Raw genomic sequence first — 18,713 nt, 5'->3', positions numbered from 1 at the left:
TGCTCCGCAGCAAGAGAGGCCGCGATAGTGAGAGGCCCGCGTACCGCGATGAGGAGTGGTCCCCACTTGCCACAACTAGAGAGGGCCCTCGCACAGAAACGAAGACCCAACACAGCAAAAATAAATAAATAAATTAATAAACTCCTACCCCCAACATCTTCTTTAAAAAAAAATTTAAAAAAAAAGGTTAGAAGACAATGACATTGACAGAGGAGAAACTGAATAAATGCTATAAATCTTGATAAAAGCAAAAAAAACTTTTTTAAAAGAATAAGAAAAAAGTGTAAGCATTCTAATTTCCTAATCTTTCAGAGTGGGCAGTACATAGACACTATATAAAGTTAATCAGAAACAGTAACTGAACATTATAAAGTTTACCATTGGTGAAACAAAAATAATGTAAGAAAACTAGGGGCTAAAGGGTAGAAATAATAGTGCAAACACTAAAAAATGAAGAGATACTGTTTAAAGCTAAAAATTTTTAAATTAGTAGTATTAATTTATAGGGTTATAAGGATAACCATCCAAAAAAGTAAGACGCAGTCTCTGTTAGAAGTTAGCATCGGGTCCTCTGCCCGGTGAGGCAGGAGTAAGGTAAGCAGGTCTTTAGGTCCCTAAGAGAACATGGAGCAGGATGGGAACCACAGTGAACTGTCAGGACTCACAAAGCTTCACCAACACTGAACGACCCAAGAATGGTAATGTGAAGAGGAAAAGGACAAATGGCTTCAGTGGGTAGTCGCTTGAGCATTTCATTTTGTCTACTGACAGGTTAAGTTATTGACTCATCTAAAAATAAAGATGTAAGAGGGATTATCTCTTATTTTTACTTTAACTTGTTTGAGTGGTAGATTCTCTAAAAGTCCCAGGCAAAATCTGAATAGAAAAGAGCCTTTTAAGGTACGGTTTATATAAAGTCACTTGTGTTTCTTAAAGCCAAAATCTCCATAAGCAAGGTTCTGGGGGCAGCAAAGCCAGTGAATACCCTTAAGGACTCTTTGACATCTCAGCGACCAGAGTCGAGAAAGTTCCTGAGAATGAAGTGCAGCCGGGAGAGCCTCGGCACAGGGAAAGGCTTAAGACTTTGTTCACGGCTATATTCTCAGTGCCTGGCGCACGGCAGGTGCTCAACAAATATGTGTTGAAGAAACAAACAGATAAACCTATTGTTCTTAGCAGACAAATATAGAAGGAGCAACTGGTCTCCTGTCTGGGCCCAGTCCCTCACTAAGTTACTTTGAGGGTCCACAGGTAACAGAATAGATAGCATTTCTACTTTTTCCAAACAGGGCCTTTAACTTAAGATGATTTTGAACACACTTATCCATATCTCTAAACATTCCAGAATGTTCCTCCCTTAGGATGAGTTCCCCTTATTTGGAGAAAAGCCTCACTTTCTCCCAGGCTCTCCCTAGTATACTTTGTGAAATTGATAAGGGGGCCTTCCTGAAGATCAGCTCAGTATAGACTGTCACCCAGTACTTGACATTCTACTCAATTGATACTGAGAGAAAAAAAAAAATAGAGAAAAGTGAAAGAAAGAACACACATTGCTCAGCAAAGGATTCTGCTGATTTGTAAGAGCCAAGTCCTCCATTATGAAAAGCTTAATTGAACTTCCATATATAGTGATGAGGGTAATACAATAATTTGAAAGCATCAGGGCTTTACAAAGAAAAAAAAGGCTCAGCCGCATGAGATTCCCACATATAGACAGCCACAAGATGTTCAAGATCTAACTGAAACTAAGCAGTGTTCCCACCTAAACCCTTTGCCACAAGCAAGTTCCTTCTTAGGGTGCTGTATGGGGCCATTCTCTTAAAATGGTCACTGTGCTAAAGCTAGCAGGAGATAGGTGCAGTTATTTAACCATTCTTTCCGAAGTATTCTAAGCTAAATGCCACAGATGCTTCCAATGTCTTTGGGATGGTGGATAGGCATAAATAATTCTACTACTCAACACAGCAGCCTGTGAGGTTGAGAAAACAACCTACGGTGCTCTTTTTAGAGGTGAAGGTTGGTTAGGTGTTTATGATTTAGGTGTTTGGGGGTGAGGGGAGAGGAGGAATGTTTCTTCTGATGTCTTCTTTTCCCTTAAAAGCAGGAAAAGGTTGGAGGGGGAAACCCACTAAAGTAGGTAAGTGTAAACAATAAATCTGTGCAGAAAAGGGGTGGCTACAACCCAGATTTTACCTCCTGGCCGAGCCATTGACATTAATACTATGCCAGGTACTGAAAGAGCAGAACGCTAGGACAGAAAATGGGGTTTTGGGAGGTCACGTTCTTCCTATGTTTAGCTTGGAAGTCAGACATTAGTGTGTTTTAAGATTTGATCTGACAGCAAAAGCCTTACAGCTACAGAACTCAAGCCAGAAAAGCTAGGGATGGTATGACACTGTTTCCTACTACGGCTGAGAAAAACTGAATTAGGATTAGAAAAGAATTCTTCTCGAAGAAGGAGAATACCTTAACCTCATGCTCAGTCACTAACAGAAGAGCTGAGGAAGTACGCCTGCAAACTAGAACCAATGAAAATGAAAAAAGGAAAAGAAGTCTGATTCTAGGACTTCCTTGGCGGTCCAGTGGTTAAGACTTTGCCTTCCAATGCAGGGGGTGCGGGTTCGATCCCTGGTCCGGGAGCTAAGATCCCACATGCCTCGCGGTCAAAACACCAGAAAGACATAAAACAGAAGCAATATTGTAACAAATTCAATAAAGACTTTAAAAACGGCCCGCATCAAAAAAAAAAAAAAAAGTCTGATTCCTTGTAAGTGTAATAGTCTGATTTATATAAAAATAATAAAGACAAACTATCTATGAAGAAGCCAGAGAGCCACAAAGGAAGTTCATAAAGATGGCATTGCTCCTGCTAGATGATAACCATTACAACAAAGAGTAACTAAGATGTTCCAAGCCCAAGAGATCTGCCACAACATCTCTGGTAGTAAGGACCCCACACAGGCATCAAGGTGGACAGCAGTGGCTTTACATGAATGTGGCGGGGAGCAGAGATTAAAACAATGTTTCAAAAATCACCGTGACAAAACCCCAATCACCTCTCAAAAAACTGACCTTGTGCAGAAATGAGGCATTTCCCAACTGTTCCTACTGCACAGTTTCATCTCTGTATCTCTGTGCCATCTTTCACTTTTCCAAAATGGGCCATGTCTATTGTCTCCAATTATTGTGAAATACTTCACATAATGAGAAGGGGGCAAAACTTTAAATGACACTATCTACTGGAGATGTGACAATTTTCCAGGGATGGGGGACGGGGTGGTGGTAATTATGAGCGTACACTTGTGAGGCTTGACCCCAAGTCATATTTTTAGGTGGCCCTTTATAAATGTGAACAAATTTTTTTAAACACTTTTCTTTGAAAATGTGATATGCAGAAAGACATGGACAATCAGTTAATAGGTAATATGGGTTTGCCAAACTGCAGCTCAAAAGTAACTGGGGGGCTTCCCTGGTGGCGCAGTGGTTGACAGCCTGCCTGCCGATGCAGGGGACGCGGGTTCGTGCCCCGGTCCAGGAAGATCACACATGCCGCGGAGCGGCTGGGCCCGTGAGCCATGGCTGCTGAGCCTGCGCGTCTGGAGCCTGTGCTCCGCAATGGGAGAGGCCACAACAGTGAGAGGCCTGCGTACCGCCAAAAAAAAAAAAAAAAAAAAAAAGAGAGAATTGGGAAGTCCAGCACAAGTAAAGGTCACCCCACAAAACTTGCTCCCCAGGAAGGCTCTGGCAATAACGGTAGAATGAGATTTTAATCACTGAAGCTAATTACATAGAAGACTAAATCACAAGAAGAGTTATATAAGTGTCTTAAATACGATAAAAAGTAATTAACAGGAAGTGCCATCTTGATAGCTTCCTGTCACAATCCAGGCCTAAAAGGATCAGCTAATTCCCAACCTGGGAGCCAGAGAATGAGAAACAACTCAAAGTTTGATCTTTTTATTTTTTATTTAAACTGTTTTGATTAACAGGTAACAACTCTTGCCAACTCCATAGTGAAGTTAATCAAGAAAAAAATTTTACTATATTAGAGGAATGATGAACCTCGTTTTCGTTGACTCCCCAGAGGGCAAGAGAGGGGGAGTTGAAGACGGTTCCACCAGAGAGGCCTCCCAAAGACCATGTGACTCAACGCTGACCCATACAGCAAGAGAAAACAACAGGAGGATGAGACGGAACCCTATGGAGGATAGGGATAATTCACACACTTTGGCATGTGAAATACACTGAAAAATCTGCTTTGAAATAATCCTGAAAGAGGCCATCTCATCTGTCTCTTCCTTCTCTTTCCCCTGGAATGAGCAGTTTGAGAAAAGCTATTCGAGAATCGATCTCTTGAATAACAGGAAAGCCTCTAGACGCTATGAAGGCCAGTACGTAGGTGTAGGAGCCGACAGGTAATGACAGACATAGTTTAGATTGGGTCATTTAGACATAGTTTAGATACGATCGTTAATTCTGCAGCATCTCTACAAGCTGAACAAAGCCTAAGGCCTCTCATGACAGAGGCAATGAATTACTAAAGAAGCTCTCCTAGCAACCTTTCCTTAACTGGCCCTCATGTTCTACGATCTCCCCAAAACCCAGAGGCTGATACCAGTTATTGACTGAGGACCACTCTAACACACCTGTGCACTTCTAACCCAATCTGTTTCTGTCCCCAGATTTATACTGGTCATTTTTATTATGTACTTCACTAACTTTTATATCAATTGAAATATGGGTACCAAAAGAAAGTATCTTTATGAAAAATTGTTTTAAAAGGTTTAGTAAGAGGAATGGCTTTTAAATGGCTGCAAAATGTGCAAAAATCAGAGCAGGAAAACTGTAACAGATGAGGGGGATGTAAATCACAAAGATCTAGGATTCCATAATTAGTGTTTTTAAGTCATCATTCCATAGAGAAAGTTATGCAACTCACAGTGGGTCCTTGATGCCCATATATCAAAGATTTGGAGATATAAGTACCTTTTTGTGTTTAAAATGTAATTAAAACATTTGGGATAAAAAAATTAACCTCCCTGCTCTAGCCAATATTTCTAAATAACCATTAAAAGCAGATAGAAGGATTTCGGTATAATTATAAATATAAGCTGAGTATTTTGGACATTATTATTAATACCTCAACTCTCCTACAGTATTATTTGGAATGATTTAAGTAGAGAAAATTCAAGAAAAAATGAAAACAAAATCAAGGCCACGGGAAAACAAAGAGAAGCCACGAGGAAGACTTGAACATCAGAAGCATGCTACCAAGAAGACTTTCTAGAGATGCCCTGTCTTTGGCACTGACCTTCCAATAACCAAATAAACAAGGAAAACTATCAGATACAAGTGTTTTTTTTGATATTTATCAGATTAAAATAAACCTGTAGCTCAGAAGAAACAGCCGTCCCAGGTAATGAAACATCTAAGTACTCCCAGTTTGATTTCATAAAGGGACACTGTGCAATACAGTAAACAATCACTCACAAATTTATTGAACTCCTACCAACTGCTGAATACTGAGACTACAGCAGGGAATAAACAAGACAAAAATCCCTATCTTCAGGGAGCTTACTATCTGGTGAGGTTTGGTCTCAAAAATATTAGTACATCCCCACATTTCTCCCAGTTACCGCCCAGCAGTTTACTCATAAAGTCTAGTTTAGTAGAAACAAATCTATGAGGAAACTCAATGCACCCGGGGTACCCTGCCAAGCCGGTCTAATCCGAGGTAAATACCTTGGTAAATAATGCAAGAGTAATACTTACAATCTAATTACAAGAACTGGGAGATAGAAAGGTCAATGATAACGCCCCATAGAACATTTCCAGAATATCTAATTTTAAGCAGTGTAAATTTATTTTGAAAAATACCTCAATGGTAACCAAATGAAAAAAAAAAAAAAAGAATCTGCTCTAATGGGTCATTAGAAAAACACGAATAGAAACCATCTGCCAAAAATAAAAAGATGTGCATTTTGACAGCAGTGGTGTTGTTTTAACCAGTAAGTAGATAGAAGGAGCAGTTATCAGAGAGGACTCCTTGTTTGTGGCAGCGAAAATCTTAATCTAGGGGAAAACTAACTTTCCAGCTTTCCACAGGAGGAAAGCATGCATCAAGCTCCTAAGAATTGGTGACAAATTGGTAATAATCGTTGTTGCAAGTTATACAGATAGAAGAATGAGCAAAATATTTCTTAGTTTCCCCCATTCCAAAAATATTATCTAATTTCTCAAGAACCTGCTTCTAAAAATAACCTGATGCCTGTGATGCTATGAAGGTAATGACATCAAAAGCCTATATTCAGTTCCTCTCGGCAAAAGTGAAGTCTCTGATTGCTGCGTGAACATCAACAACATTAATACCTATAGGAGGGGCAACAGTAGCTAAAAATACCTGTTTCCAAAAGTGACTACGCGAATGAGGGCGGGGCGGGGGCGGGGCGACGGATGGGAGAAGCTCCTGTTTGGCAGGAGAGCTTCTGGAAAGTAAGTTAGCTACCAGATCCTCTTTCTTTCAGAGGCATGCTATAGCTTAGAGAGAGGTGTTTCTCCCAATGGCCTTCACTGTGCTTTCAACAAAACAATCCCTGTTTTGATGAGTAGCCTATCCTTTTCTTCCCCTCCACCATGCCCTCTTTTAAAAGAAAAGAAAAATACCAGTTTGGTAACAAACACCATTTAAGATTGTGAAATAGAGAAGGAGACAATTAGCATGTTGGTGCATTTTACGCAGGGTAAGAATTGCTCCTGGGGACTGACTGATTGTTTTAATATTTATTGTGGAAGCATGGCCCAGCAGGCTTCCTACTGCCCCCATCAGATAGCTCCTTGGAAGGCTGTTCCTCAACGGAGCTCCCAAAAGACTTTGGAATGTAACCAGGGTAAGGCCAGTGGAGTAGAAGCGGGAGACCCTGTCATCTACTGATTACATACATCTATACAAAGAAAAGGTCCAATTAACCGCTCTTTTTCTGGCCTACAATTAAACTAATATGCAGAGAATCTTTCTAATTTTGCACAGTACCTAAGGGCCCGATTGACACTCAGTAAACGGCATTATTAGTAGTAATAATGAGTGCTACATAGTGCCAAGCACACAGAGCCCAGTAAGTCTTAAATAATGACAATAATGAAAGTATACGATTAACTAATGAGTGATTATGCAGTACTTTGCAAACAAAGTGCTACACAGGCACATAACAATTATAAGCCACTGAGTTAAGAGTAACAGAAAGCAAATCAAGACAAAAGGGAGGAGAGACTTGAATGAGGAGAGAACTCTCAGCTATGGCAGAGTTGCTACCAGCCAGAACACTCACATTCCTCCAATGGTGACAGTGGCACAGGTACGCTCTGAAAAGGCAGGCACCGTCTCTGTGGCTGGGCTGGCCGGTCTAATGTAGTCCACAGTCACGTTGACCTGAAAATAAAGAATCAAGGTAGACCACTGTAAAGTAATTACACTCCAATAAAGATGTTAAAAAAAAAAAAAGCATCAAGGTAGTTAAGACTGAGAATTTGCAACACAGCTCACTAGCAGCCCCCTGTGCCAGCACAACTGTAAAAGCTGACTTCACTCACAGTATGACTTTGTGGGTCTAAGATTTTAAAAAACAACTGAAACAGAGCTGAACCACACATGGGGAGAAAATATCTGCAAAAAGCCATCTCTAATAGAGGTCTGTAATCCAAAATATAAGAAGAACTCTTAAATCCCAACCATAAGAAAATGAAAAACCCAATTTTAGAGTGGGCAAAAGACCTGGATATCTTACCAAGGAAGACATACAGATGACAAGCATATGGAAAAGATGTTCCACACGTGTCACTGGGGAAATGCAAACTGAAACAACTATGAGCTACCACGACACATCTATTAGAATAGCCAAAATCCAAAACACTGACAACAAACGCAGGTGAGGATAGGGAACAAAAGGAATTCTCATTCACTGTTACTGGGAATACAACACAGCCACTCTGAGAGACGGTTTTGGATAGAACAAACTTTTACCATACATCCCAACAGTGAAAAACTTATGTCCACACAAAAATCTGTACGTGGATGTTTTTGGCAGCTTTATATATAGATGCCAAAACTTGGAAGCAACCAAAGTGCTCTTCAGTAAGTGAATGAATAAACTGTGGTTCATGAACACAACTGCATATTATTCAGCCCTTAAAAAGAAATGAGCTATGCTGTATACCTGAAACTAATATAAGATTGTAAGTCAACTATGCTTCAATTAAAAAAATTCCCTGTGTGTGGGGGGAAATGAGCTGTTGAGCCACGAAAAGACATGGAGGAATCTGAAATACATATTACTAAGAGAAAGAAGCCAATCGAAAAGCTATATATTGTATGATTCCAACTATGACGTTCTGGAAAAGGCAAAAATACGAAGACAGTAAAAAAGATCACTGATTGCCAGGGGTTAGCAGGACGAGACAGGATGAATAGATGTGAGGGCAGGATTTTGACAGCAGTGAAACTATTCTGTATAGAACTATAATGATGGATACATGTCATTACACATTTGTCAAAATCCATACAATGTAGAACACCCAGAGTGAACCGTAGTGAACTATGGACTCTGGATGATGCTGTGTCCATGTAGGCTCACCAATTATAATAAATGTACCATGCTGGAGTGGGATTGTTGATGGCAGAGGAGGAAGTACGTGGGGGGCAGGGGGGAGAGATATGGGAATTCTCTGTACTTTCTGTTCAATTTTGCTTTGAGCCTAAAAGTTGCTGTGAACCTAAAGGATGACTGATATCAAGAGAGAAGGAAAAATGGCTGAACCTTTAAGGCCTTACATAAATTATACTCCACAGAGAAGAGGTTTAGAACACTCCTGGAGGACCCCTAGACATTATGGTAAAGCAGTTCTCTAACCTTTACAGACTCCTTTGAAAATCTGTTCAAAAATATGAATGGGGCTTCCCTGGTGGCGCAGCGGTTGACAGTCTGCCTGCCGATGCAGGGGACACGGGTTCGTGCCCCGGTCTGGGAAGATCCCACATGCCGCGGAGCAACTAGGCCCGTGAGCCATGGCCGCTGAGCCTGCGCGTCCGGAGCCTATGCTCCGCAACGGGAAAGGCCACAACAGTGAGAGGCCTGCGTACCGCAAAAAAAAAAAATACATAATAGATAAAAAATATATATATGAATGAATGCCTCTACAGAAAAACTGCATGTAGTTTCAGCCTGCCATAAGTTCTCAAGGCCTGTGTTAAGAACTATCAAGAAGAACAAACAAGATGACAGTCACAGAGATGCTTGGGACTGGTTTCACAATACGGGAATCAAAATGATGCAGCTAACTACACCCGATACCAACAGAGTTGTAGTTAGGAAATTGGGGGTGGGGGGTGGGGGATGGACTGGACCGGAAGAACCTTTAATACTAGGTTAATCCTAGTATATACTAAACATATGGATATGGACACACTGAGCGATGCTTTTTCTTTACGAAACCTTTCAAGAGGACCATGTGTGTGTGTCAAAAGAAAGTTGTAAAAAATAAATAAATAAAAGAAAGTGGTATGTGGTATCCCTTAGCAAACAGACAGGGTCTGTATTATAGCATTAAGGCAAATGCTTGGCTTTGGTCATAGCTGAGGTTACATACCTGTACTGAGGAGTCAAGCACCCTGAAGCCATCCCCATGATCTGAAAGTCCAGAATTCCCTTTCCTAACTATGACTTTAGTTCCCACTGGTCAGCTTAGAGACGGCACATTGTACAAGCATCAAGTTCAGCCACACTGCTGGTGAGCAGCATCAAAATCCTTTCAAACTGCCTGTTGCTCAAAAAACCATTTTAAAAATGAATATGGAAATTTCCAGAAGGACAGCTGCCTCCAAATTCTGACTGTCAGATCACTCCCTTGAACGCTCCATCTAATCATGTTTTAAAAGCAACAAGGAGCCACATCAGCGAGAAAAGCCAATTAAGGGCTGAAAGTAAGGTAAATCTTTCTCATGAGAAGTACTATCATCATACAACAACACAGAAAGAAGAAAATATAAAGAGGACTCCTCAGGTCAGATGTCTACACTGACACTACTGCTCAGCCTTATCATCTGTCTAAAGCTAAGGAGATGGATAAATGTGAGGATTGTGAACAGCCCAGGAGCGGGGGTGGGGCTGAAAAACTAGTACCTCCAACAAAGAGGTTTTCATAGTTTCCCTGTAGGCATCTGGCCAGAGTATTACAGGCCAAAGACAGGGCAAGGAATGGGAGGTCTATACACACAGAAGCAAGGCTGACTCAAATCCCTGGGAAGGAAGGAGTCCTCTGCATGTTGTCTGTACTGACCCACCCTGGAACTCTCCTCTGGCAAGGCCTGATAACTAACCTACGGAAGCAAAAGAGGGCCGGGAAAGCACATAGACACCTGTTGAAGTTCTGGCAAAAATCAAACAGGAAACCAGTGTTGTACAGGAGCTAAACCTCAAGGGCGCCCGTACCATAGGATGTGAAGTAACTCAGGGCCAAGTTTAAAAAGGGCACAGACACAGGGTATGGTCCAATTTGGGGCATTCGGGGGGCAAGTCAAAAATTTGTGGAGATGTTCACCTATTTTTGTGTTTTCACCCAATCCATCTAGTAACAAACTCAAGCCCTCAATTCCAATACCGGGGAGAAAAATTCATCCCTGCTTAAAAATAAACTCAGTGAATCTCAAGATTACCTTGCACCTGCCAATGACAAGCCTCCTCCTGAGCAGACAGGAGTGGGACAGCAGCTCACCAGCGCAAGTACATGGCACAGAGTAACATTAGCTCTCTACCCAGAGAGCAGCTATTCATCTGGAAGGCCACTTGAATAGCGCTGCTGGTGGTGGTGGTGATGGGGGTAATGGTAACAAACAAAAATGAACCCTTAGCATCTCATCTTCCAGGCCAAAAGGTATGTTATCCCCAAACTGTCCTTAAAGAAAATCAATGGGAAGACCCCCCTCCCAAAAATCTTTCATCTTCAATAACCAAAAGAACCAGTACTACATTCTACATTCACCTGCCAATTAGTTTTTTCCTCTATCTAGGGAAAGAACTGCAAGTCCGAGATTAAAGAGCTCATTGGAGAGGTAACATTAAAGAAATTCTCAAATACAAATGAGGCCCTGAGAATAGCCCACAGCCAAGACACGCACCTGCAGACAGCTATGACAAACCAGGAATTAAAGTCAATGTGTAATTAGCATTTATGTCCCTCTCCTGGAGATTCTGAGATCTGTTCTCCTGCCTTGGAGTTTTTCATCTCTAGATACTTATCCCTGACTTGTCAATCACTTTTGGAAAAGAGCAGTTTCAATTAAAACTGCAAATCTTAGCAAAGCCTTCATCTGAATAGAGGATAACCTGAATGTTGTGCTTGGGGGTAATTACATAAGGAATGGCATGAGTTGAAAAGAAGTAATGGGTTAATGCAAATGTGTCCTTCATTTTTCCAGCAAAGATACTCCTGGAACACTGGGTATGCAGGAATTTACATGTACAGGACACAGGGCAGGGCCTGATCCCTCTTTACAGCAAGGACCACAAGGAGTCCAGGGCTCCCTGCCGGTTCCACCTGTCATTCTCTTACTGAATGAGTCACACATCACATCTTTGAGCCTCACTTTTCTCACGTAGTTCACCTGGTAAATGAGAGCACCAGACTACAACTTTAGAGCATCACTGAACTCTAGAATTCTACAAAATAATTTAGCCAGACATGGTGTGCTATGTAGTGTTTTCTTAGACTGGTGTAATTCCTACCTTACATTTACTACTATGAACTAGTACAGATAGAGTGTAAGCGCCAGGAGAGGGAAAAAACATGCCTTTTATTCATGGAAACTGCCATGATAGGGCCTGTATGGTAGGAGCATACACAGTGAATATTTGTTTCATGAATGGATACGTGTAATCAGGAACCCTTTCAGACATAAAATTCTGGAGGACACTTTTGAAATGAGGTGGTTAGGCATTTTGAGGACCACTTAGTCAAGCTGTTAACCATTCTGTTTCATATATTAATTTAAAGCATGAAGGAGGGAAGACGTATATTGAAATTGGGATAATGCTTTAGATTAAGAAAAATATAATTTCCTGTATTATCTCTCAAAGAGGTTCTCAGAGAAAAGAAAGGGTAGCAGGTAATCTGATTCCTCCTTGGTGCATCAGATTGTGGAATATTCCTTGAAAACAATTTCAAGTACCCTTCGGAGGAACTAAGATGAGAACTTAAAACCAAATTTGCATCCCAATCTCTTATAAAGTCTGGAAACAGTTTAGTATAACAGAATACACTTGGGCCACACCTAAGGAATTCTGACAATCTAGGGATACTCTTCACGTAACTAATTGTTCACTAGAAAAGTGACAAACCACCAGAGAACTTCATAGACTTTATGATGCTGATGATAATGAAATGACAAAATCTGAATGCTTAAGCATAAAAGATACATAAGATTTCCAGGCCATAGTCTGAGTTTAGGCTGTTATGTGAGGTTATTTTGCATAATTACTATATAATCCCACCCACTATTCCATGTGGCCAATCATAAATTCACAAAGGGCTGTTCAAAAAAATACCCTGGCTTAAGAAAAAAGCTCTCGTATGGCCCGTCATTCTCATGACAGAAACAGAAAACACATCATCTGGGCAAGTCTGGCTAAGGCAGCGGGAGACAAAAGTAAGTGGAACAAAATATTTTACGCAGCTTAGATAAGAGCATGGACTCTGGGAGCTGCCAGACTGCAGGCTTTGGTTACCAGCAATTCTACATACGAGCTGTGAGAACTTGGAGAAGTTACCTCACTTCTGTGCTTCAGTTTAACATGGATAACTCTACCTATCACACTGTTAGAAGAAGAAATGCATTAATATACATGAGGCATTTAGAGCAGGGCCTGACTCATACGAAGCTGTGTCAGTTATTTTTAGACAAACATATACTGATTTTCTTGGAGGAGAGCCTGGCACAGAGCAGGTGATAAGTATCTGTGAGATAAATACATAAATACATGTATACATACATACATGCATAAATAAGATGCATGTTGACTTTAAATCATTAGGCAGAAACACTCAATTAAATACACTTTTCCCCTTAAGGAGTCACAGCAAACAGGAGTATGTACCTCATACATAAATATGTATTACTTAATAAGTAATATGTATATTACTTACTGATAAATATGGCTTATTTTAAAGAATGATACACTATTTAGTACTTATTTAGACACTTTCCAGATTAATTTTGCAGGTAGGTACTAGTTGGGGAGATTTTACTTACCAAAGATAACTGAAGTAGAGTGTGGGGAATCACCTCAACTAATAGGTTAACTAGAGGAATTTGGGGAGGACACTCCTTGTCTTACAAAATCAGGAAGACAAGGAACAGAGAGCAACCAAGTTTCCATTTGCTGTGGGCATAATAGGACAATACTTAATTTATGCATTCTTGACATTTTACTGCTAACAAGCAACGTAGGTAATCATTCTAAAAATGTGAGATACCTTTTTTTTTTTAAATTTGAAACACAGTTCAGTCACCCATTCATCTAGATATAGGATGAGCTTCAAAACAAAATTGCCAAGGAGCCTCTTGGTCCTGCTTCTGGGCACACTGATCTCCCAGCTGAGCCATCTATTCAGACACAAGCTAAACTCTCATAAAAGGATGTCAAACGTACCCTGTGCTGTCTAGGAGGCAACAAGAATAAGAGCCACAAATGAGAGCAACATATGCACATTGACATTTTCTAGCAGCGACATTAAAAAAAGAAACAGATAAAATTACTTTTAATAGTGTTTTTGATTTATCTCAAAATAACCAAAACATTATCATATCAACATATAACCAATATTATTTTTAAAGTATTGGGTTTTTTTTCTTTCTTTCACTGACAAAGTCTTTGAAATCCGGTGTGTGTTGTGCAGGAACAACACATCTCATTCTGGACCAGCAATACTTCAAATGCACAGTAGCCACACAGCTGTGGTGGCGATACTGGACTGTACATGCCCAGGCTGTCCATTAAGGGACCAGAGTCTTAAGGGACCAGAGTCTTAGCCTCAATCCTCTATTACATGATCCTGCCTTTTGTGGTTATACCTTTCTCTAGTTTCTACAGGGAACTGTTGTTATCTTCTATTTTAAGATTCCCTGTAAATACTCTTAAACCAAATATGAAAAAACATGGTATAAAAATGCTTATCATTCATTTTCTTATTTAAAAAATCTATTATTTAACTAGACTAGAAAGGCAAGCTATTTATGTAATTTTCAGTTCCAGAAAACAATTTCAGGGGTGAGAATAAATGTGCACAAAAAGGGGAAAAAATTCCTCTAATTTATAACTATCATTGTAAAATATATCTGTTCAATATTTGATGAAGATACTTTTTCAGCGACTTCTCTACCAACTCAATGGTTGGACTTAATCACTGAGTTGCTGACGTAAGTCTAGAATTCTTCACCTTAGTGTTTGAAATGTACTCTAATGGTAACTAGAAACTCACATTAAAGAAATATCTGCTTTTGTAATTATGATTAATGCTTCTGTTGAGTATTGGTATTATTAGAAAGAAAATGAGCAATTGGTAGATGTGAACTGTTTATGTTTATGTTCAGCACAATCAAAAGCTGAAATCTGGGCTTCCCCAGTGGCGCAGTGGTTGAGAATCTGCCTGCCAATGCAGGGGACACAGGTTCGAGCCCTGGTCTGGGAGGACCCCACATGCCACGGAGCAACTGGGCCCGTGAGCCACAACTACTGAGCCTGCGCGTCTGGAGCCTGTGCTCCGCAACGAGAGAGGCCGCGATAGTGAGGCCCGCGCACCGAGATGAAGAGTGCTTGCCACAACTAGAGAAAGCCCTCGCACAGAAACGAAGACCCAACACAGCCATAAATAAATAAATAAATAAAAAGCTAAAATCTCTATGTCACATTAGGACATCGTTTATCTCTGGCATGTCTTAAATTAGAAGAACTTTTACAGATACACTGACAAAAAATTATATATCTACACTGCAAAGAGAAGGAGACAAACCAATGATCCTTTCCTACCTCTCCAAGCCACAGCCTAGATGTATTCAATAACACCCCCTTCAAAATCACTGTAATCAGGTGTTAAGGCTGGCTTTATTCACATGCATTTATGTTGCTCTCTCTGATCTACAATCACCCTTCCCACCTCCCCCACTGCAAAATCAGGACTATTTTGAGCACATTTCATTTTCATCAATGGAATGTTAACCTCTACTGCTTCCCAACCTCCATGAGCACAGAGTCAAGGACCTTTCTTATTTGATGCATTTCTGACAAAATGAACCCATTATTCCCCACCCCCTTGTCAGATGGGCAAATGTATTTATCTGTTTTGAGAGGAAAGGTAAAATCCAGCTTCATACGGGGCCTATGGAGATGCTAAGAGTCTCTACCTGACATTAGTCATTCATTTAAGTGGACATCACTACTCCCTGATAAACACTCAGTTTGGTAAATATTTAATTAGAAGCATGCACAGGCATGAGATCCACAAGGAAATGTGAAAACATTTTATATAAAGGGCCATTAGAGCTGGGCAAAGATTTCTAGAAGTAGTGATAACACCCTGACAAAAACATAACATTAAAATGGTTGGAAACATGATGCATAGTTTATGTATGAGGTAGATAACGAGCACATATAAAATCATCAGGGAAATGAAGTTCTGACCATTGAAAATATTTCAAGTAAATCTGATGAGGATCAAAGACAAATAGAAACCACTATGTGAGAGTAACCTTGCAGCTGCAAGCATTTTCATTAATCCTCTTGATTCTTAAGTCCTTATAAACCTACAGATATATCTAAAAAGTGTAACCTGTTTGCATTAGTGCTCCAACCACTATAGTACTCATTACTGCATCATGGTTTAACTCATCCCAATACCTAATTTTAATACCACAGTGTCTGTACCAAAGAATGCCAAAGGCCCCCCAAAACACTAGTGGAAACTGTCCCACAGGTTCCCTGCATGTCACTTCTTACTTCTCCTCAGAGCCACCATCTCCACTGCTTTCCTCTGGAGGATGAAGGTTGAGTGTGGGTCATTTTTCTCCTCTATACAAGTGTCAGTCATGGTCATCTGTGTCCAAAGTTTCCCAGGTCAGCAGCAGTCAGGGGAAATTAAATCACTCCACCCAGAGCTCTCCCTGGAGGAGTTCCAGCCACACAAGCAGCACAAATATACGGATACTCATGCCTTTGTGTAGAATACACACAATGTCACCCAGTCTTGAAAATAACAGCTGTAATAAAGCTAAGCTGAGAGGCTCTGGGATATGAAGAAAGGGGATTTGCTTAATGGCATCTAAGAAGTATTACTGGAGGAAAAAGGATGCTTTTTAAGACATGGATAAAAACAAAAAGGTTAAATTACATTTTCTCTGCAAACATAATATGTGCCAGTCTACAAAGGAAAAGGCCACTCAACAAAAGGCCAAACTAGGAAACCAAAGCAATAAAAGTGGGAGCTAAAGTAGTCACCCAGCCAAGAGTTCCAATCAATTCCTATTGCTCCGGGGGTAGGTATTGCAAAGTCAGTACAGAAAAGCCACCCTGCATTCACTACGTTCAGAGCACACCTATTTCTCCAGCATGCCCGCGAGCTGCCATTTAGAAGTCACTCAGACAAAGGAAATAAATAAACACTCAGGTAAGTTAACTTAAAGGTGAAAGTTAGAATGGTGAATTGGACTAGTAGAAGTGTATCTTGACCTCAAAGGAGAATGATGAAGAAAAAATATAATTCTTAAGGGATACCTGCCAATGGCACAAAGAAAAATAGCCCAAAGACACAGCCCTTCTGTTGTATAAATTATCCTTGGTTTCGTTACTAAGAAAAGATTCCAAGAGAGTCAGGTGTTAACATCATAGGCCTTTCTTCCTTTAGATATACCTTTCTCTCCCTGTATTTCACACAGAAGATAGAGGCCTACTAAATGAAACGAAGTCCCTTGATCAAAGGCACAGCGTGCCCAGAGCAATAACACCTAAGGTCAATGTCTGAAACTACACACAGACACTGATCAAAGACCATCCTGACTGCATCTGTGTCCACCTCCAAATCCAGGTCTCTTAACAAAAACAGTGTACGTCTATGCACACAGCCAAGTCCCCAGCCCACAAATACGTATTAGGAAATTAGGTGGTTAGCACTGGATTATAAACCTAGGTCAAAGGCACCAATTACAGCCTAAATTCATGAAGCAAATTGTCTCTCAGCAGCTGCATAGCCAAAGAAGCCCTCTCCCAGACTCAAAGTTCTTCCATTTCCATTACGAACATAGAGATACAAAGTAAAGAAATTTCTCTAGTTCTTCAAAAAATTAAAAATAGAATTACCCTAAGATCTAGCAATTCTACTTCTGGGTATATTCAATCCAGGGTCTCAGAAATATTTGTACTCCATGTTCATAGCAGCACTACTCACAATAATCAAAAGGTAGAAGAAACCCAAATGTCCACTGATGAAGAAACAAAATGTGGTAGATACACACAATGGATTTTTTTCAGCCTTAAAAAGGAAGGAAATTCTGGGCTTCCCTGGTGGCACAGTGGTTGAGAATCTGCCTGCTAATGCAGGGGACACGGGTTCGAGCTCTGGTCTGGGAGGATCCCACATGCCGCGGAGCAACTACGCCCGTGAGCCACAACTACTGAGCCTGCGCGTCTGGAGCCTGTGCTCCGCAACAAGAGAGGCCGCGATAGTGAGAGGCCCGCACACAGCGATGAAGAGCGGCCCCGCTTGCCACAACTAGAGAAAGCCCTCGCACAGAAACAAAGACCCAACACAGCAAAAATAAATTAATTAATTAATAAACTCCTACCCCCAACATCTTCTTAAAAAAAAAAAAGGAAGGAAATTCTGACATATGCTATGACTTGAATGAGTCTTGAGGATGTCATGCTAAGTTATATAAGCCAGTCACAAAAAAGAAATACTGTATGATTCCACTTAAATGAGGTACCTAGAGTAGTCAAACTCAAAGAAACAAAGTAGATGGTGGTTGTTAGGAGCTGCTGGGAGGAGGGAACGGGGAGTTGTTTAATGGGTATACTTTCAGTTTTGCAAGGTACAGACTGATTGCAGGACAATGTGAATATATTTAACACTACTAAACTGTACACTTTAAAATGGTTAAGATGGTAAATTTTATGTAATGTGCATCTTGCCACAATTATGTGTATGTGTGTGTGTATTTTTTAACTTGGGGTAGTCTACCCACGTAAGCCAGGCAGAGGCCAGACAACTGCAGAATCTCCTTGAAGAATTCAAGAGGATACTTCTATCACTTTCCCAAGAAAATAGATGGTTACCCACAGGCAGTAGTGATTAGAAGTCCTGTACCAAAACCCATTAATAAAGGAGTAGAAGTCTCAGTCATGGAGGACAAATCATTCCATCTTTCTCAGGGTACGAAATATCTATTTTCTTGCTTTCTAAAAAGAGCCAACTGAAGCTGCATGTCTAGGTGCCACAAGTCTAACTAGATGTACCTGCTTTACCATTTCTCAGAGGCAGCCGTAGAATGGGATAGAGTAGCCTACAGCTCACTGACTTCCTATAAAATTGTCACGTAATTTTGGAAATCTTGCACTCTGACACGTTCCCTCTCTGAGGAATAGTCCTCCGTGGAGATCTGTCACATGTAGATCTAC

At 40.6% G+C, this 18,713-nt stretch overlaps 1 protein-coding gene across 1 annotated transcript in view; it reads right to left on the bottom strand.

The window, feature by feature from the left end:
* The window catches only part of SND1 (staphylococcal nuclease and tudor domain containing 1), a 424,144-nt gene that overhangs the window by 216,263 nt on the left and 189,168 nt on the right, over positions 1-18,713 (bottom strand). The window contains exon 12 of the mRNA XM_079711118.1: positions 7,326-7,426. Coding sequence (XP_079567244.1) covers positions 7,326-7,426 — 101 coding nt within the window. The remainder of the gene's footprint in view (positions 1-7,325; positions 7,427-18,713) is intronic.

This window comes from Hyperoodon ampullatus (assembly GCF_949752795.1).
Source record: "Hyperoodon ampullatus genome assembly, chromosome: 9".
Classification (NCBI taxonomy): domain Eukaryota; kingdom Metazoa; phylum Chordata; class Mammalia; order Artiodactyla; family Ziphiidae; genus Hyperoodon; species Hyperoodon ampullatus.
Note: the sequence above shows the minus strand (reverse complement) of the source record. Positions and strands in the feature narration are given on the sequence as shown.